At 43.6% G+C, this 15,907-nt stretch overlaps 1 protein-coding gene across 2 annotated transcripts in view; it reads left to right on the top strand.

The window, feature by feature from the left end:
- Window positions 1-15,907, top strand: part of RMDN2 (regulator of microtubule dynamics 2) — a 44,618-nt gene that overhangs the window by 24,676 nt on the left and 4,035 nt on the right. The window contains exons 9-11 of one of the 2 annotated variants that reach the window (XR_008596848.1): window positions 2,259-2,312; window positions 2,421-2,501; window positions 5,608-8,264. Coding sequence is in view for 1 of the 2 variants with exons in the window: in XM_054976731.1 (XP_054832706.1) it covers window positions 2,259-2,312; window positions 2,421-2,501; window positions 5,608-5,661 (189 nt within the window). In the remaining variant the exon portion in view is untranslated. Of the gene's footprint in view, window positions 1-2,258; window positions 2,313-2,420; window positions 2,502-5,607; window positions 8,732-15,907 lie in introns of those variants that run through there. The other variant, XM_054976731.1, reaches the window with a different exon arrangement.

Here is a 15,907-nt window from a genome sequence, read left to right as displayed (position 1 = left end):
ATTCGTTAGTCTTAAAGGTGCTACTGGACTCTTTTTGATTTTGCTACCACAGACTAACACGGCTAACTCCTCTGCACCAGTAGACACAGGCAGCGCTTAGTCAGGGTCCTAACAGAAGCCATCCAGGAGCTCTTGGGCAAGCAAAAAGTCATCAGCAGCAAAGAGGAGTTGAGTTACAAAGGCGTAAGCCCCCCAACACAAGGCCAGAACCCTCCAGCCCCCCATTGGAGACCCACAGCAGGACACCCTTGCTGGCTGCTGCCTGCCTTGCCTGTCAGGAAACAGTGGTCCGGCCAGTTTGTTAAGCTCTTGGGGCAAGAAGCACACACACCGAAATGGGTGCTGCTGAGCATGATTTACAAAAATCCAAGAGTGGGGTGCAGACCTCTCTGGCCCACTCGGGAGACAGCAGTGGGGCCTGGGAAGGGCACCTCCTATTCACTCACATTCATTTCATCTCTTTCTTGAAAGCCCCAGACTTAGAATTACCCTACTGGGATCTTTAAACATAAATAGTCATGTTAGTCAGCCCAGCCTGCTTCAAGCACCCTGGTGATTAAGAAAAGCGCAGCCCTTCCCTCGACGCAGTGCTCCACTCCACATGGGTGGTGGTCACATGATCCGGCACTGCTTTCCTCCTGTACTGGCTGCATCTGGCAAATTCAGTCCCTCGAGGTCAAAGTTCAGACCAGGCGGCGATTCCCCAGCTAGTTCCTTAGGAGGGTGGCCCAGATCTTGAAGCTGCTGCATCAGGTCCAGGATCAGCTCAAAGTGGGCCTTGTGCTCTATGTCACCGTCGCTGGGCCGCTCCGCCTCAAACTGCTCGCAGATTTTCCCCATAATGCTGTGCTGCTCCTGATACTTCTCGTACTGCTCCTTCGGCAAGGAGTCACAGTGGCTGCGGAGCCACTCTGGGTATTTGTCCGTGATCTCCTTGAGCGAGGGATAAAGCACATCTTTCAAGAGGAGGTTCCGCATGATGCCTTGCATGAGGGGCAAGAGGTTGCCTTGGCCGCCATCTCCCTCCTCGAGGCAGAGTCCCTCCATGGTCTTGGCCAACTCTTCCTCAGCTGCCATGGAGTTCTGCAAGTCGTTGGCGTTCTTGGCCAAGCCGCTGAGGGTCTCCTTCAAGCAGGAAGTGAACTCTTGCTGGGATGTGGCGTCACTTCCAACTCTGCTGGCGGCCTGGGAGAGCTTCCGGAACTGCTCGACCAGGTGGGGCTCCTCCTGGGCCAGCTCCCGCATGGCGCGCTCGAACTCGGCCGTGGCCTGCGCGGCCAGCTCGCCCTCAAACAGCTCCTGGAAGAAGCGCTCCTGCGAGGCGAACAGCCCGTCCTGGGCAGCCTCCCCTGGCGGCCCCTGGGGCTTCGACAGCGCTGCTGGTGCTGGTGCTGCTGCTGCTGCCAGGCGGAGGGAGTGGCGCGGCCTTCTCGAAGTCGTCGAGGGCGCTCTCCAGAAGCTCGTCAAGCTCCCGGTCCTGCTCAGCCGCCGCCATCGCGCCGCTGGTCTCTTTTAAACTGGACTACTACCCATGCAAAGTACCCACACTGTTTAGTTTGTGTGCCAGAGACCCACAGCCCTTAAGGATATTGTGCTGGCATGTAAACGAACCACTTGTACCTGCTTTGCACAGCTTATAGGCCAACTGAACAAGTTTTGTGTGAATGCAAAGCGCCATGTATAAGTTCTGTTCTCCTACTTGCATCATGTTTAAATCAAGCTCAAACACCATGATGTGACAGCCAACAACAACTGTCTCTAAGGCAGAGTGCTTACGTTATGTGTGCTTACTTAGGAATAAGTTCCATTGATCTTGATGAGCCTACTTCAGAGTAAGCATGCATAGTCTTGGGTTATAGATGATAAAGCACTTCCATGCTGGCTTTTCTTGGGCTGTCTGGTGTTAACTGCCCCGCTGGCTTTTGGCTGGAGTAGAACAAGATTCACCTCGAGTCCTGACATCATGAACTGCACAGTTTGCTTTTCCTTCTGCAAAATGTCAATTCACAGTGGTCCTGCTCTTTGCTGTGTTAACTGCCTTGGATTCTTTCCTCTTATATCTTGCAGTGTCACTGTTGTCATGACAGGAAATGCAGAAGTGTCCTTAGTGATGCGTCTTCTCTTGTCACTTCACTTCAGACTCTTTTACTTTGGAGGAACTGTGTGCGTCATTAGAAATGTTATGTTGACTGTATTTATCTCATTATGCCATTGCTGATTATTACAATAATTATTATTTGGCATTCTCTTTTACTCAGGCAGAAGAAATACATCCTGGATATTCTAAATACAATTATGTCTATTTGGCAAAGGTAATTGAAACAGTCTTTAAAAATTTCTATTCAACTTGATTGTACTGTCCTTTTTTATTGCCCAATGCCCAATTTGATTGTACTGTCCTTTTTTATTTAAACCTCTAGTGCTACAAAGAACTTGGCCAGAGTACTAACGCCTTGAAGTGCTGTGATTCTGCGCTTTCAATTCTCTCTGTTACTAAAGAGGTAGGTCTGAGGACTTGCTTGTTACCTTCGGAATGAGGCTGCTGCCTCAGTTGTTCTCCTTTACCAGTGAGGCATGTGAGCCAGCCATAATGTATGGATTTTGTGTTCATGTGGGTAGCCCAGATCACCAAGATACTTCCTACATTAACATTAGTAGCATCAATCTAGGGTGCATTCATAGTTGTACTGTTTTGTGGCTCTTGTGCTGGCAACCACTGGAATTAACAAAAAAAAACCTTGCTGGTCAATTATGCTTATGGCTTTGTTTCCCTAGAGGAAGAGAGGGAAGGCCCACATTCCAAGCTTTGTGAAATGTGGCAATTGCCCATAAAAATGGAAGGCAGTTGGTTATGCATTTCCGTATATTATTACAAAAAGGCAAAAGAGTAAGGTTATGAAACTTTTAAAAGAGAACTGTCATGATGATGATTCTTATTTTACAGTAAAATGGCTTTGCTTCTTTATATAGAAATGAGGAACAGGCACTTGGCAATACATTTAGTCACCCTGATCACAAGAATGGTTGCTCTTTAGTCTGAAGCTGTGTGTTTTAAAATCACTATGGGCAATTTATAATTACTTGCCTTGAAACAGCATCTAGGGCTACCAAGCCTAAGGGTAGGGACCCATCATAAGACCTAGGCTTCAAATTCACTTGACTGAAAGAGAATTTGAGAGTGGGGAGAGGCTTGAGTGAAAGAATTATCTTTATGAAGATCTCTTTATGCTAGAATTTTGAAATATACAATTATGTAGTTGAAGCTTTAGGAACCACAGAAGGTTCACTTACAAGCTGTGGAAGTTAATCTGACATCTCTTCTGATTACTGACAGTTTTCTGGCAAAGATGTACAAAATGTACAATAAATGTTTTCCAAGGCACTAATACTTGATTACTTGGTTAGTTAACAGCTGCTTATTACTGCTATATGACCCACCAAGTGAAAGCTATCAGCAAACACATTCATTATAGAGCTGGATCAATTTATCTTATTATGCAGTCCCATCCAGCACTCTGAGATGATGTTTGACAGTTGTCTGTGTCACTTTTCCTTAAAGATGCACAGTTTTCAGAACTTTTATAAGCAGCTTGTTCTCTTTTATAAGTCATTTCCTAATATATAACCCAAACCTATTTTTCTACAATTTAATCCCATAGAACAGAGTGCAAACCTGTCCAGAGACACCAATGTGCCTATGAGATTTATACTCAAATACATGCTTCACTTTTCTTTCATTGTGTTACGGTTTGCATTCTTATATATCTATTTACTTTATTTGTAGTCTGTCTTTTTTGTGGAGATTCAATATGGATTACCAGGCTTAAAACAATGCAATAGGAAAAGTATAAGACAAACAATAAACAGTGTAATAAGATTGGATTACAAGGTTAGAAAACGATTCACATCATGTATACTCTGCCTTTCTCCACAGTGGGTAGCCAAAGCAGTTGACATCATTCTCCTTGCCTCCGTTTTATTTTCACAACAATCCTGTGAGGTAGATTAGGCTGAAAGTGCAAGATTGATCCAAAATCACCCAGTGAGCTTCTGCATCAGAGTGGAGAGTAGCCACTGCACCTCTCTGTCTTTCATGAGGTGGCTGCTGTAGAACAGTAGCAACCAACCCAACCTGGATGAGTCACGCAAGTTGGGTGCTAGCTTGTTACACAGTGGTCACTGGTGGGCCTGGCCTGATGAGTCCTCCTTCATGGCCAAAACATCTCTAGAAAGGGTCCTGCTGCCTTCCCCTGCCTTTTACTTACAGAAACCAAGGCTTGAAGGTTAACAGAATGGTATGGTTTCCTAGCAATTACCTCCAAGAGCTTTCATTTCTTAAAGCTACAGTCACTACACCTATTTTTGGGTACCTCCAATGTATTTATATATATATATATATATATATATATAAGCAATGTAATACAACTAGGACTACAGAAATGTGAAACAAAGCAGAAATCTGAACTTAAGTATTAAACTTAACATGTTAAGAAGTAAATAGTATTATGAAAGTAGAAATACAATACACTAAAAACAAGATAATGCAGACAGTAACAAATAATATATACCATACACAATACCAAAGTCCACAAGCCTGTTCCTTTACTCAAAATAACTCCTGTATCATTCTGTTTGAAACACATCTCATACATGGTTGCAGTAGTCCATACCAGCCCTGTAATGTGGACCTATTATCATTCCCCTTATATTACAGATGAGGATGAGGGTAAGATAATAGCATCTTGCCTAAGGCCATCAAGTGAGTTTAGTTTATTTAGCATTTTGTAGAGTATTTTGCCACTAAAAAGTTTCTGCTAGGCAGACTACAAGAGTCCAGCAATGCTGTTCTCCTTTCTATCACCCCCACCAGCACTGCAACAGCAGGCACCTTCCATAGGCCCTGCCCCTGGCCTTCTGCCAGCCCCTCAGCTGCAGGTGCCTCCACAGAGCTCTAGGCCACCCAATTCCCATGCAGCTGACTCACATGCCTCCTGCAGCAGCACAGGCAGCCCAACCTCAGCCAGGCTCACAAGAGTGCTTTGGCAGCTAGGGCAAGGCAAGCACAGACTCCCAGCTGCCAAGAAAGCTGGCAGAGGGCTAAGCAAATGCTCCACACTGGACTGAAAAGGGGTGGGAGGGGCCAGGGAACTGCATAGGCCACCCAGCCTTCCCACTGGATAGGCTGGGTGAAGGGCCAGTCAAGGAGGTTGGATGGGGATTAGGAGGAAACCCAGGGAAGTGGGAAAGGGGAATCTTTTAAAAGCAGGCTCCTGTGAATAGCTGAGGAGGAAGGCAAAGAAACAGACAGCTGGAGTGTGCTGTTGTTCTCAGGGCAGGAGAAGGATCAAGGTGGTGCAGTCTATTCCCTGCTCATTTGAGGCCTGAGTCCACCTGCCTGCCACAGCTAGTTGGCTAGCAGACAGCCAGATGCTGGCATTGGGGAAGGAAGAGTCTCACAAGTTAAAACATGCTCAATCACATTATAAAATCAGTATACTGAAAATAATCTCTTGTTTCGATGCAGAAATTGACACTTGAGTATAGTGGCTTTGGGTAGTATTCCATATGTAATGATATAAATTCTCTTTTTTCCCTCTCCTGTTTTAGGATAAAGAGGCTGAGAAGGATTTAGAAGCTTTACTTCTTTCTCTGAAGCTGTGAAAATAAATTGAACACATTCAGTTATCATGCTTGAATGATACTGCAGACTTAGGTCTCAGTTTCAAAAGTGTAAATGTGAATCTTGTTGAGTTCAGTGGTGTTTATAGCCATGTTGGGCATAATCCCAAAGAACAGTCATTAATCTTGAAGCTGATCCAGTGCAAAAAGATGAGGGCGAGTTATGCAAGCTTACAACACTCAAGCAAGTTTATTTCAGAGCCAGTAATGAGTGCCTGACCCTTGTTTGTGTGCGGTGGGTGCTATAAGCAGGGCAATTCTGTTCTGCATATTACTACTGCTGCTGCTAACCCATTTAGATAGATTTGTGGAGGCATGCAAGCAATCCAGTTCTCTTTGTGGTACTAGTTCTAATGCAAGGCTAGCCAAGAACTGGAGGCAATTGCACAAATAAATTTGACACATCTGCTCCTTGGTTTGGTATCAAGAAAATGTAGCAAACCCTAGAGTTAGATGAAATGTCACATTTCTCCTTGCCAATGTCTACTCAGAGTGTCTTTGAAGCAGAAGACTTCCACAATCACAACATTCCTTTCCTTTAATAGAATTAGTCTGGAATAAAGAGGTTATGAATGAGGGCCTATAGATGAATGATGCCATGGAATTTAGCACATGGACATCATCCATTCCTTTCTTTTAAAGTTCATAAGGACTATTTTACTAATTTAAAATGCTAAGATTATAACTGGGAAACTCCCAGCCTGAAATCCACTGCTGGCAATGGATGCTTGGTAGCTCCTGAATAAGGCATTTGTACTGAGAATGATTAGCAAGCTAATCTCTAATGCCTGCACAGAATTGTATGTAGCAAAATTTCTATTTGCACAGACATGGAAGAAAATACATTATCTCTGTGTGCTCCTTTGCTTTTTTGAAATTATATAGTAAGGAGAAATTACTCTTGCAAAGGCTATTCATATTTTTAATCTCTGGATTTTAAATAGGAATGTGAAGACTTTATAAATAAGCCATTTGAAATTAATGTTCTGCTTGAAATATCTGAAAGCAAAAACATTAAATGAGATTAATATAATGGTGTGCTGTTGTGGTGTCTCTGTACATGCATGTGGGTGGGGGCAAAGTGACTTCCGTAGATGAGTTGCTTTGGGAGAAGAACTGCCCAGTTTAAATTTTATGGTAAACTGACAGCTGGGACATGGCCAGTGTAACAATCTGGAACTCTTCAAAAAGTAACTGAAAAAAACTATGGTCTGTAAGTATTTCCCCCTCCCTTTCCTAATTTCTACTTATTTGAACATTAGGCAATTTGTTGCATTCTCATCCTGTGATAAAGACTCATTTGTGATTTTCCAGTGTAGAACATGGTGTTTTGTAGGCAAATGTTTTACTGAGCTATGCTTTCTTGAAATCAAGAAAGATAAGTTTGCCTTTTCCCCTGCATACCAGACATGTCTTTGATCCTCACTATAGCATCTGTGTATTGTGAGGACTTTACAGCTGCAATCCTAAAAGCACTTTCCTAGGCGTAAACCCCATTGGATACTGTGCAACTTACTTTTGAGTAGACCTTAGGATTGTTCCCTACATGATTTACAACCTGTAAGCAAGATTGATTAAGTCAATAAAATAGTGTATGTTCAAGAACTATCCTAATGCTTAAAGATGCTGGGGCTCAAAGTCTGTGTGTTCTTCAGACCTCTGTGCTTCTTTCCAGCAAGGTTTCTGCTGATTGTTTTTCTTAGCTTTTACTAATCAACTGGACTTTTATCACGCCTATACATTACTTCTTATTTTCCTAGTTGCCTGTTGCTCGGTTCATCACCATGACACCTTTAAGTTGTCCAAAACTGGTAGAAAAATGTGAAACGTATGGTGAGACAAACTAATTTTTGATACCAAAGGCCTCTGGCATCTATTTTATGTTTTTCTTCTGAGCAATGTTGCTTCTTTGACTTGATAGGGTTTGCCACAAAAACATCTGAAAAGAGAAGAAGCCTCTGCCATTTCACTAGTTCGACATTAATATACAATCTATTCCCCACTCCTACCCTCAGAAGCAAATGATCTGATGATTGGATTCACTGAGCCACCCACCAACATAAGTATATTGAATCTCTCCCAGCTTTCTTGCCAAACCAAATGCTATTCATATCCAAGCTAAAGGGAAAGCCAAACCAAATTCCTAAACAGAGAAGCCTTCCAGCCAAGTTTTTAGTTATTAGTAATAATTTTTGTTCCAAGCAGGCAGGCAGACCACTCAGCTGCAACTGCAGTCCTGTCAGTAACTTCACCTGAGACAAAGGACTCCTATGGGGAGAAAGAAAAATGTCTATGAAACTAATTCTCAAATACCAATGGAATTCACTTTCTACAGTATCCATTTGCAAATGTCTTGCTCGGTGTGAGCTTGCAGAGCTTCAACATCCTTATGTTTGTTTTTCATTGTTTTCTTGTTTCTCCAATATACAATAAAACAGGAAGAAAAACAAAGCAAAGATGGCCACAGAAGTATTTGGTCAGAAAATGCAACCCTCCATCTTAGTCAAAACAACTGACGAGAATAAATCCTAAGAAGTTGCATGGACAAAAAGACTTGGCTGAACGCATATAGAAAAAGTGATATGGTACAGTTTCAGAGGGATTTTGGTATTTTCTTTTCCTGAATTGGTATTTGGAGAGTTGTGGCAGGCCCACAACATTAACTAGAAATGCTATAAGAGTACCAGACCAGAACTAACATGGTCTTGTAGATGTGACCACAGTTCTAGGCCGGTGAGAGCTGGTTGTGGAGCAAAAACCTGCTTGCTCAGTCTCAGCACCACAGTTTTGATGTTCATGCTGTAACTACTGCATAGGATAGCCATGTATAAAACTGGTCCCAGGTGGTTGTTTGAGAGTGTAGAGGAAGGGTACATATTTTGATTAAATCAGCTCCTCCAATTAGTCCACTAAAACTAAACTTACTACCTGCCGCATAAAAAATAATTATGAATGTACTGCATGAACTAAAAATAATTAGTATAAATGAACCTATATTAAAACTTATTTAGCAGACAGAGAAAAAATATATCCTGTAAGGAAACTGAACTTATACTGTGAAATATTTACATCGAGACTGCAATAAACTTCACAGGAAAACTTATTTGTGCTTTTAACGCTCAACTGACAGCCTACTATAAGATAGAAGAACAACAGTCTACCGCACCAGTCCTACAAAGGCACGTGCTTAACTGTTCATACATAGTAGCACTCAGAGCTCTGGGAAAATGCAGTTCTTGGCTAGTGTTTTAGGAATGGAAATAAAATGCTGGTTTCTAGTTGGGCTTTTAGTCATCTTTTTATTTTATAGATTAAAAAGGTGGTGTTTACTCAATGAGATCTGTGTGTGCAAATGATGGCAATGCCCATGACAATACTAAACCAGCCCCCATGGAGCTTGTTGTGCACATAGAAAGCTGAGAGTAGAGCCTGTCATCATAGTGCATTGGGTGGAGCAATTGTCTCAGGTCCCATTCACAGCTTAACTTTTATTTAAATATTTATTTATAAAACGTATAACCCTGCAGTGAACAGATTAAAAACATTCTTAATAAAAACACATCTTAAAAACAATTAAAACAATTATAATAATAACTGCACTTATTTACCACTCTTCTAGAAAGATTAGGGCCCCACTCAGAGCAGTGAACAATGTATTATTCCCACAATACTGTTGGGGAGCTGAGGCTGAGGAAAGTGGCTTAGCCAAGGCCACCTGCTAAGCTCGTGGCAATAGTGAGATTCAAACCAGCAGAGTGCTGATTCACAACCCAGCCACTTAACCACTGTGCTACAGCAGCTATGCTTAATACATGCAAAACCAGAGGGAAAAAACTGTTAAAACATTAAGGCAGGAAGGAGGGATCACTGAGACAACTACAGACAAAAATAAAAATTAGGTAAAGCTGAAAGAAAGTGACTAGTCCAAGGTCAGACAATAAGCTTCGGTGCACAGTGGGACATGCAATCTAGTTTTTCCTAGCTGTACTTTAATTGCTTTACCACATGACTGTACATATGAAATACTTTAGGCCATTAACATTCTAATTTCAAGTGAAGCAAAAATCAGTAACAGCAATCAAAGGGCAGCATTTAAATGCTGAGTTTTTCCGCCCCAAAGAATTTTTCTTGCTTTATATTTACATTGTAAAATGATACTGATCTTTTAAAAAAATTGTTATATTGCTGCTCACCACCCTGAGCTAAGGGTGTTCAGGAGTAAGGCAGTCTATAAATTGAAATTATAAATAAATATTAATATCCAATGATCAAATAATTGTCATCTTACCTAGAACATTTTAAAAGAAATTCCACAGGATTTATCATATTCCAAAGAACTAAAACAACTATTCTGGTGAACGAGAAACAGCCTCTACTCAAGGTCCTTTTCATACTGGGACTTTAAAGCGATTCAGGATCTGTTCTGCTTCCCATGTTTGCAGGAGTTTCACACTTGCGAGGTAGTCATGGGATGCAATGCTGATGTTTGTCCACGATATTCTGGATTTTTCCTCCTGCAGACATACTGCGATTTTATTTTGAAGCTGCTGCTGAGTTACATTTGGCCGGATTAATGTCAGTGCAAACTCTATACTCCTCTTCTGCTTTTCTTCTCACCCCTCTCCTTTTCCCTGGGAGCTGATTGGTCTGTGCAGAATTAACCACTCCCACCCTACTCAGCTCTCTGAATGCCTTTTCCGCCATTTTTATCAGTAAAGCAAGGTAAGGATCATGAGGCTGCTTCTCCATTGGCTTCCTTCCTCCCAGGTATACACGCACTCTCTTATTTTTCTTTCAAAGCCAGGAACAATTCCTAAGTTTGCTGCTCATTCCCTGCTGGCTTTAAACACCAGGTTAATTGGCTACTCCCCCCCCCCCCCGCTGTCACTCTCCTCGTGGTTGCAAAGCAAAGAGAAGGGAGGGGATGAGGCAGCCACATTTTAACCCTTTCCCGGCTTGGCTTTAAAAAACAGTAAATGAGAGTGGAACAAGTACAAAAAGTACATGTCTTCCCCTAGAACTCCACCAATTGCCTCTCCAGTGGGCAGGAGGCAGCCCAATCAGTAAATAACGGGGGGGATGGGTTTGAACACTGCAATGTTATTACACCTGCTCAAAGTTATAGAAAAAAAAGGTGTGACATGAATTGCAAAGTCCTGAAAGCCCAAAACTGCACCGAGGCTTCAAAGCTTGTCTAATATGAAAAACAAGATGCCAGATTGAAACTGCCTTGGACAGTGTGGGATGTGGGGGTATCATGCTGAAGCCATCGTGATCGTGGCAAATGCTAATAAATGGTTTAAACCATAAGTGCGAAAAGGGCCCAAGAATTCATCATAAATGTTTCAATTATTGTGACTGCTCTCTGATCACAGAGGAGCCCTGTTGCAGCACGATAGCTGACAGAAGAGAGGCCATCAAGCTCCCCGGCCAGAGCACTCTTAGTTAAGCTTATGGCTTAGAACTTCCCCTGCTAGTAAGACACATGCAAAGCCATAACGTGGGAAAATCAAAGTGATAAAGGGGAAATTCTGCCTCTGGGACAGGAAGGCCATCCCAAAAGGTGGGGGGAGAAGTTATGATGATATCTGGACACGGCAGAGAAGGGTCTCTTCCATTTGGGGTGGCTCTTCCTGTTACAAGCTGTGATTTCCTAAGCTTTCATCTAGGGACTCCATCTTGTCCACAAGGCAGGGGAAAATGGAGAGGAGTCCCTTCCTAGAGATCTACGGTAATGGTGAACTCTTAAGTCACCGCAACTTCAAGTAAAGCTTTCCTGGCCTAAAATTCAGCATGATTTAGGAAGTACTTAGTATAGGGGCAGAATATTGTGTTTTCACCTTCCCTTGCTAAGTCCAAATTGATTAAACGGAACATGTGTGTTCCTTTATTCATTTATTAAACTGCTTATATTATAAATACTCTTAAGTCTGATCTCTGGAAGAACATCAAATCTATTCAGTCTTGCTATCTGAAGTGTGGCACTGGGGATGTGCAGCAGAGAAGCTTTCCATCCCTAGACCACAGTAGTTCTAAAGTGTGAAGCTGTGATTGATCATCCCTCAAGTTTGCTTGTAGGAGGACAGCAGGAGGTGTAGCAGCTAGGCAGGACCCCCGAATAGTAATGCAGGTAGAGTAAGAGACATATGACTCTGTCTAGAAGGAGATACTCCTAAGAGTAATTGGTGGCGGTTGGTGGTTACCCTGTTTGTAATTGGCATCCCAGTGAGACTGAGGAGAAGGGGTGCATCACCAAACAGAGACTTGGGATGGCCGTAGGTTTTTCTGACCTCCCTGGGGTCCAAGCAGAAGGAACAAAGAAGGGCTTGCAAGCCTGTTCCTTTGCAAGCAACTTTTGAAATTATACAGGAGAAAGAAATAAAATACTTGACATGGGAAAAATTACTCATACCGGGTCATTGTAGATCTTGCTTTAATCCTTGAATATGAATGGTTATCCTTTTTAGTGTCAAGAAAGATGCTGTAAAGGAAATATACTAGAACCAGAAGCAGTGGAAGATTTAGAACTTGCAAGACTGGTATGCACTTCCAGATTTTTCTCTTAGCTAGATGTCAGAAGAGAAAGTTAGAAACCTCAGGTTCTTTCTGTTTTGTCATGGTGCATGGATCATGAGGCCAAAGATTCTGTTGGGACATGTAGTATTTTCATATTCAACTGAATGGAAAGAATGCACTTCCCATAGGAGGAGAGGGTATGAAAAAATAGATTTTTTTTCATACTTCCTTAAAAATGTGTTATTTGTATTTTTACAATATTCTAAAACTGATACCAATCAATATAAAATACAACACTGCTACAGCTACATATCAATTAATATACAGTACATACCATTATAACAAATATAGCTGAATGTTATCCTTAAATTCATCATTTCAGTGAGCAATAAATCAAGTTATCTGCATGCAAATTAATTTCCACTCTTAACATATATTAGCTTTGACATTAAAACAATTGGCCAGAGTGTTCAGTACCAGTGGAACATTGGAGGCAAATTCACCTTTCTCCAAAGTGAAGCAATGCCTACTTAGCAACAGTAAGCAAATTTATAACTAGAGATGGGCACGATCTGAATTACGATTTCAAAAACTCCCTGATTTTGACATTTGCTCCATCGTGACTCAGCTAATCGGTTCTGTCCATGGCAACCGATCCAGCGGTCGGGAGTTTGCTTGTTCGGGACATCGGATGGGTCAGTTTCTGTTCAGAATTGCAAACACTCTGGTGCTAGTAATTTATTCCCAGGGCAACGGAGTCAGGGAAATGAGCTGTGTTTGCCCTCCTTCTGTCGCCCTTGAAACACGAATGGAAGCCCAGCTTTCCTTGATTAGCAGGCTTCCTTCCAAACACAGAGCAGCAACCCAGGGGAGGGAGGGGGAAAGTGGTGGGCACAAAGGAAATGCAAAAGGCAGCGCGGGAAGCTGGGAGGCCGCCTGCACCGTTTGCCTTTTCCCAGGACAAGGGGCGCGTGGGCAAGCCGGCCGCCCCTTGTCCTGGGGAAAGGCAAAAGGCAGTGCGGGTGGCTGGGAGGCTGCCTGCGCCGTTCGCCTTTCCCCAGGACAAGGGCGCATGGGCAAGCCAGCCGCCCCTTGTCCTGGGGAAAGGCAAAAGGCAGTGTGGGTGGCTGGGAGGCTGCCCACGCTGTTCGCCTTTCCCCAGGACAAGGGGCGCGTGGGCAAGCCGGCCGCCCCTTGTCCTGGGGAAAGGCAAAAGGCAGTGTGGGTGGCTGGGAGGCCGCCTGTGCCGTTCGCCTTTCCCTAGGACAAGGGGCATGCGGGCAAGCCGGCTGCCCCTTGTCTTGTGGGGCAGGTGAATGGCGCGGGCAGCCTCCGAGCCACTCGCACTGCCGTCAGCTCCACAGTGCACCGGGACAGCTGGCTTGCTGCATGGACGGGGGCGACTCAGGAGCGCGTGTGCGCGCGCGCAAGAGCCTGACTACAGTTGCCCTGGGTGCTGGCCTCCCCGATTCCCGATTGTGGACCGGAAACGAGAGTTGATCGTTTAGAATCGGTGGCCTGCGTTTGGCAGCAGCCCAGATCCACGAACAGCTGAATCGGAATTTTTTTTTGGATCAGGCCCATGTCTATTTATAACTAGTTCAAGATCCAAGTAATCTGTGCAATCTTTTAAGCAACAGAACAAAATCATTTTAGGATAGACCTTTGGCATATAACTAGTTACATCTCTTAACTGTATTAAAAACTTTCTCTCTGAAAGCTCTAATCTCTCAGACTGAATCCCACCCCTACCAGCTGTATATTACCACTATTGATAACCCCAGTCATCTACAAATTGATCTGTAGACTTGCCACAGCATCATAGGAAAGGGGTATTGTGAGAAAGTGCACCACCACAACAACTCTGTGGTATTGCTTTTTGTATCAGTTGTTCTGTTAATGCAGCGTACTGGAAGCACTAGATGCTCCCAAGTGGACATATTCCAGCAGTGATATAAAAAGCACTTTTGCTTGTGGAAAATCTTTCACATTTAAAAGATTTCAGTTCTTCTCCTCACTCAGATGAACATTGGGACAGCTGTTTCCTTGGCAACTCTGCTCATGAACCCAACCCTGCTATTGGACCCCTAGGTGAAGCCATGAATATTTTCTGTTGATTGCACGGGTATTGTTATGCTAGGGAGAACTGGGCCAGCAGTACAGGAGGTTCTCATTACTGCAGAAAGCAGAAACATCTGGGGTTGTCATGAACAGCTTCCCTGGTTCATTTCAGCCGAAGCAAAGCATGATTGATCAATTGAGGCTGGCCAATCCCCTCTCTTACGCATCGCAGAGGAACCAAATGTGTATGAAACATCCTGAAAGCTGTCTAAAAGATTCAAGATGGGAAATGATAATGCTTAGCATTCATATAGAAATTTCAAGTTTTCCAAACCCTTAATATATAGCATCTTTATAACATCTCTGTAACGTATGCCAGTATCATCAGATTGCAGGAGGGAGGGTTGAAGTTGAGGTGTCAGTTTGCATAAAGTTACCTAGGAAGTTCAGAAGTGAGATATGATTCGAACAGGTAGACTTTTTGGATAAAGCAACTGCAGCAAAGAGAAAACTGAGGAGATGTAACAGAGACAGGAAAAATACATTGTAACAAGTAGGGTTGTGCACTAAGAAAGTTTTCATTTCAGTTTTGAATCCAGGGTTTCCAGACAAACTATGTACTGTTACTGTTTTTTTTCTGGGTGGAGCGTTGCTGATTCAGATCTAATCAATTTGGTTTTTTCATTATGAGTTTCAGCCTTATTCTTTGGGACAGTTGTTTTTGCAGCTAATGGCACCAAAAATGCACAGAACACAGTCCTCCCTCTAAACCATCGACCCACCGAGTTTGAACCCACACAACAATGGGGTTCAGTGCTTATGGACCCCAAAGAATGTTTAGGGAAGGTGAGTGTCAGTGGCACATACGCACACTGTTCTTTTCAAGGAGGGTTAGGGAAACAAGGCTCTGGGGCAGTTGCTTCTGCTTTTAACCCCAAACCACATTGACCATTAGTCCCCTTCCTTCTAAACCATCAATCCAACAAATTTTTCCTCAGTTACGCTACACCTATGCAGCAATAGACCACAAAGAAGGCAAGTGTTGGCGGGTGCACACTAGGATGGGAAACTGGCTAACAAAGCATTAACAGTGGTGGCAACAGCATTAAAAACAATCCTGCTTTGTGTTCACTTTTTTCTTTGTCCAAGTGACAATGCCAATAAACTATTACCTTTGCAGCTACCTGTCACTGCCATGTTTCCTTGTGCTTTGCAGTTTCATTCCCACAACACTCAGAGTATGACTACAAGTGACTTTCTTCACATGGAGAACACTAGATTTTTCTCGCAAGGTTACCTGGGAAGTGAAGTCCGAGTGGTCCTTCCCCTCTCTGTTAGAATCGCTGCCTGAAGAGCCACAAGAGGACTTCATTTGGGGGCGGGCAGCTCCTACTTTCTCCCAGGGCGTCCTGTGGGCTGCCTGCTCCTGGAGAGCTGCTCTGGAGAAAGCGGCCGCGTCGGTGAAGCTTCAGCCGCAGTGGAAGTGGAAGGATCTGCTGCAGATTCTTCTGCTGTCGCTGCGGCTGAAGCTTCACCGACGCAGCTGCTTTCTCCAGAGCAGCTTCCCGGGAGCAGGCAGCCCACAGAACTCCCTGGGAGAAAGTAGCAGCTGCCTGCCCCCGAACGAAGTCCTCTTGTGGCTCTTCAGGCA

Source organism: Eublepharis macularius, chromosome 1 (assembly GCF_028583425.1).
Source record: "Eublepharis macularius isolate TG4126 chromosome 1, MPM_Emac_v1.0, whole genome shotgun sequence".
Lineage (NCBI taxonomy): Eukaryota > Metazoa > Chordata > Lepidosauria > Squamata > Eublepharidae > Eublepharis > Eublepharis macularius.
Note: the sequence above shows the minus strand (reverse complement) of the source record. Positions and strands in the feature narration are given on the sequence as shown.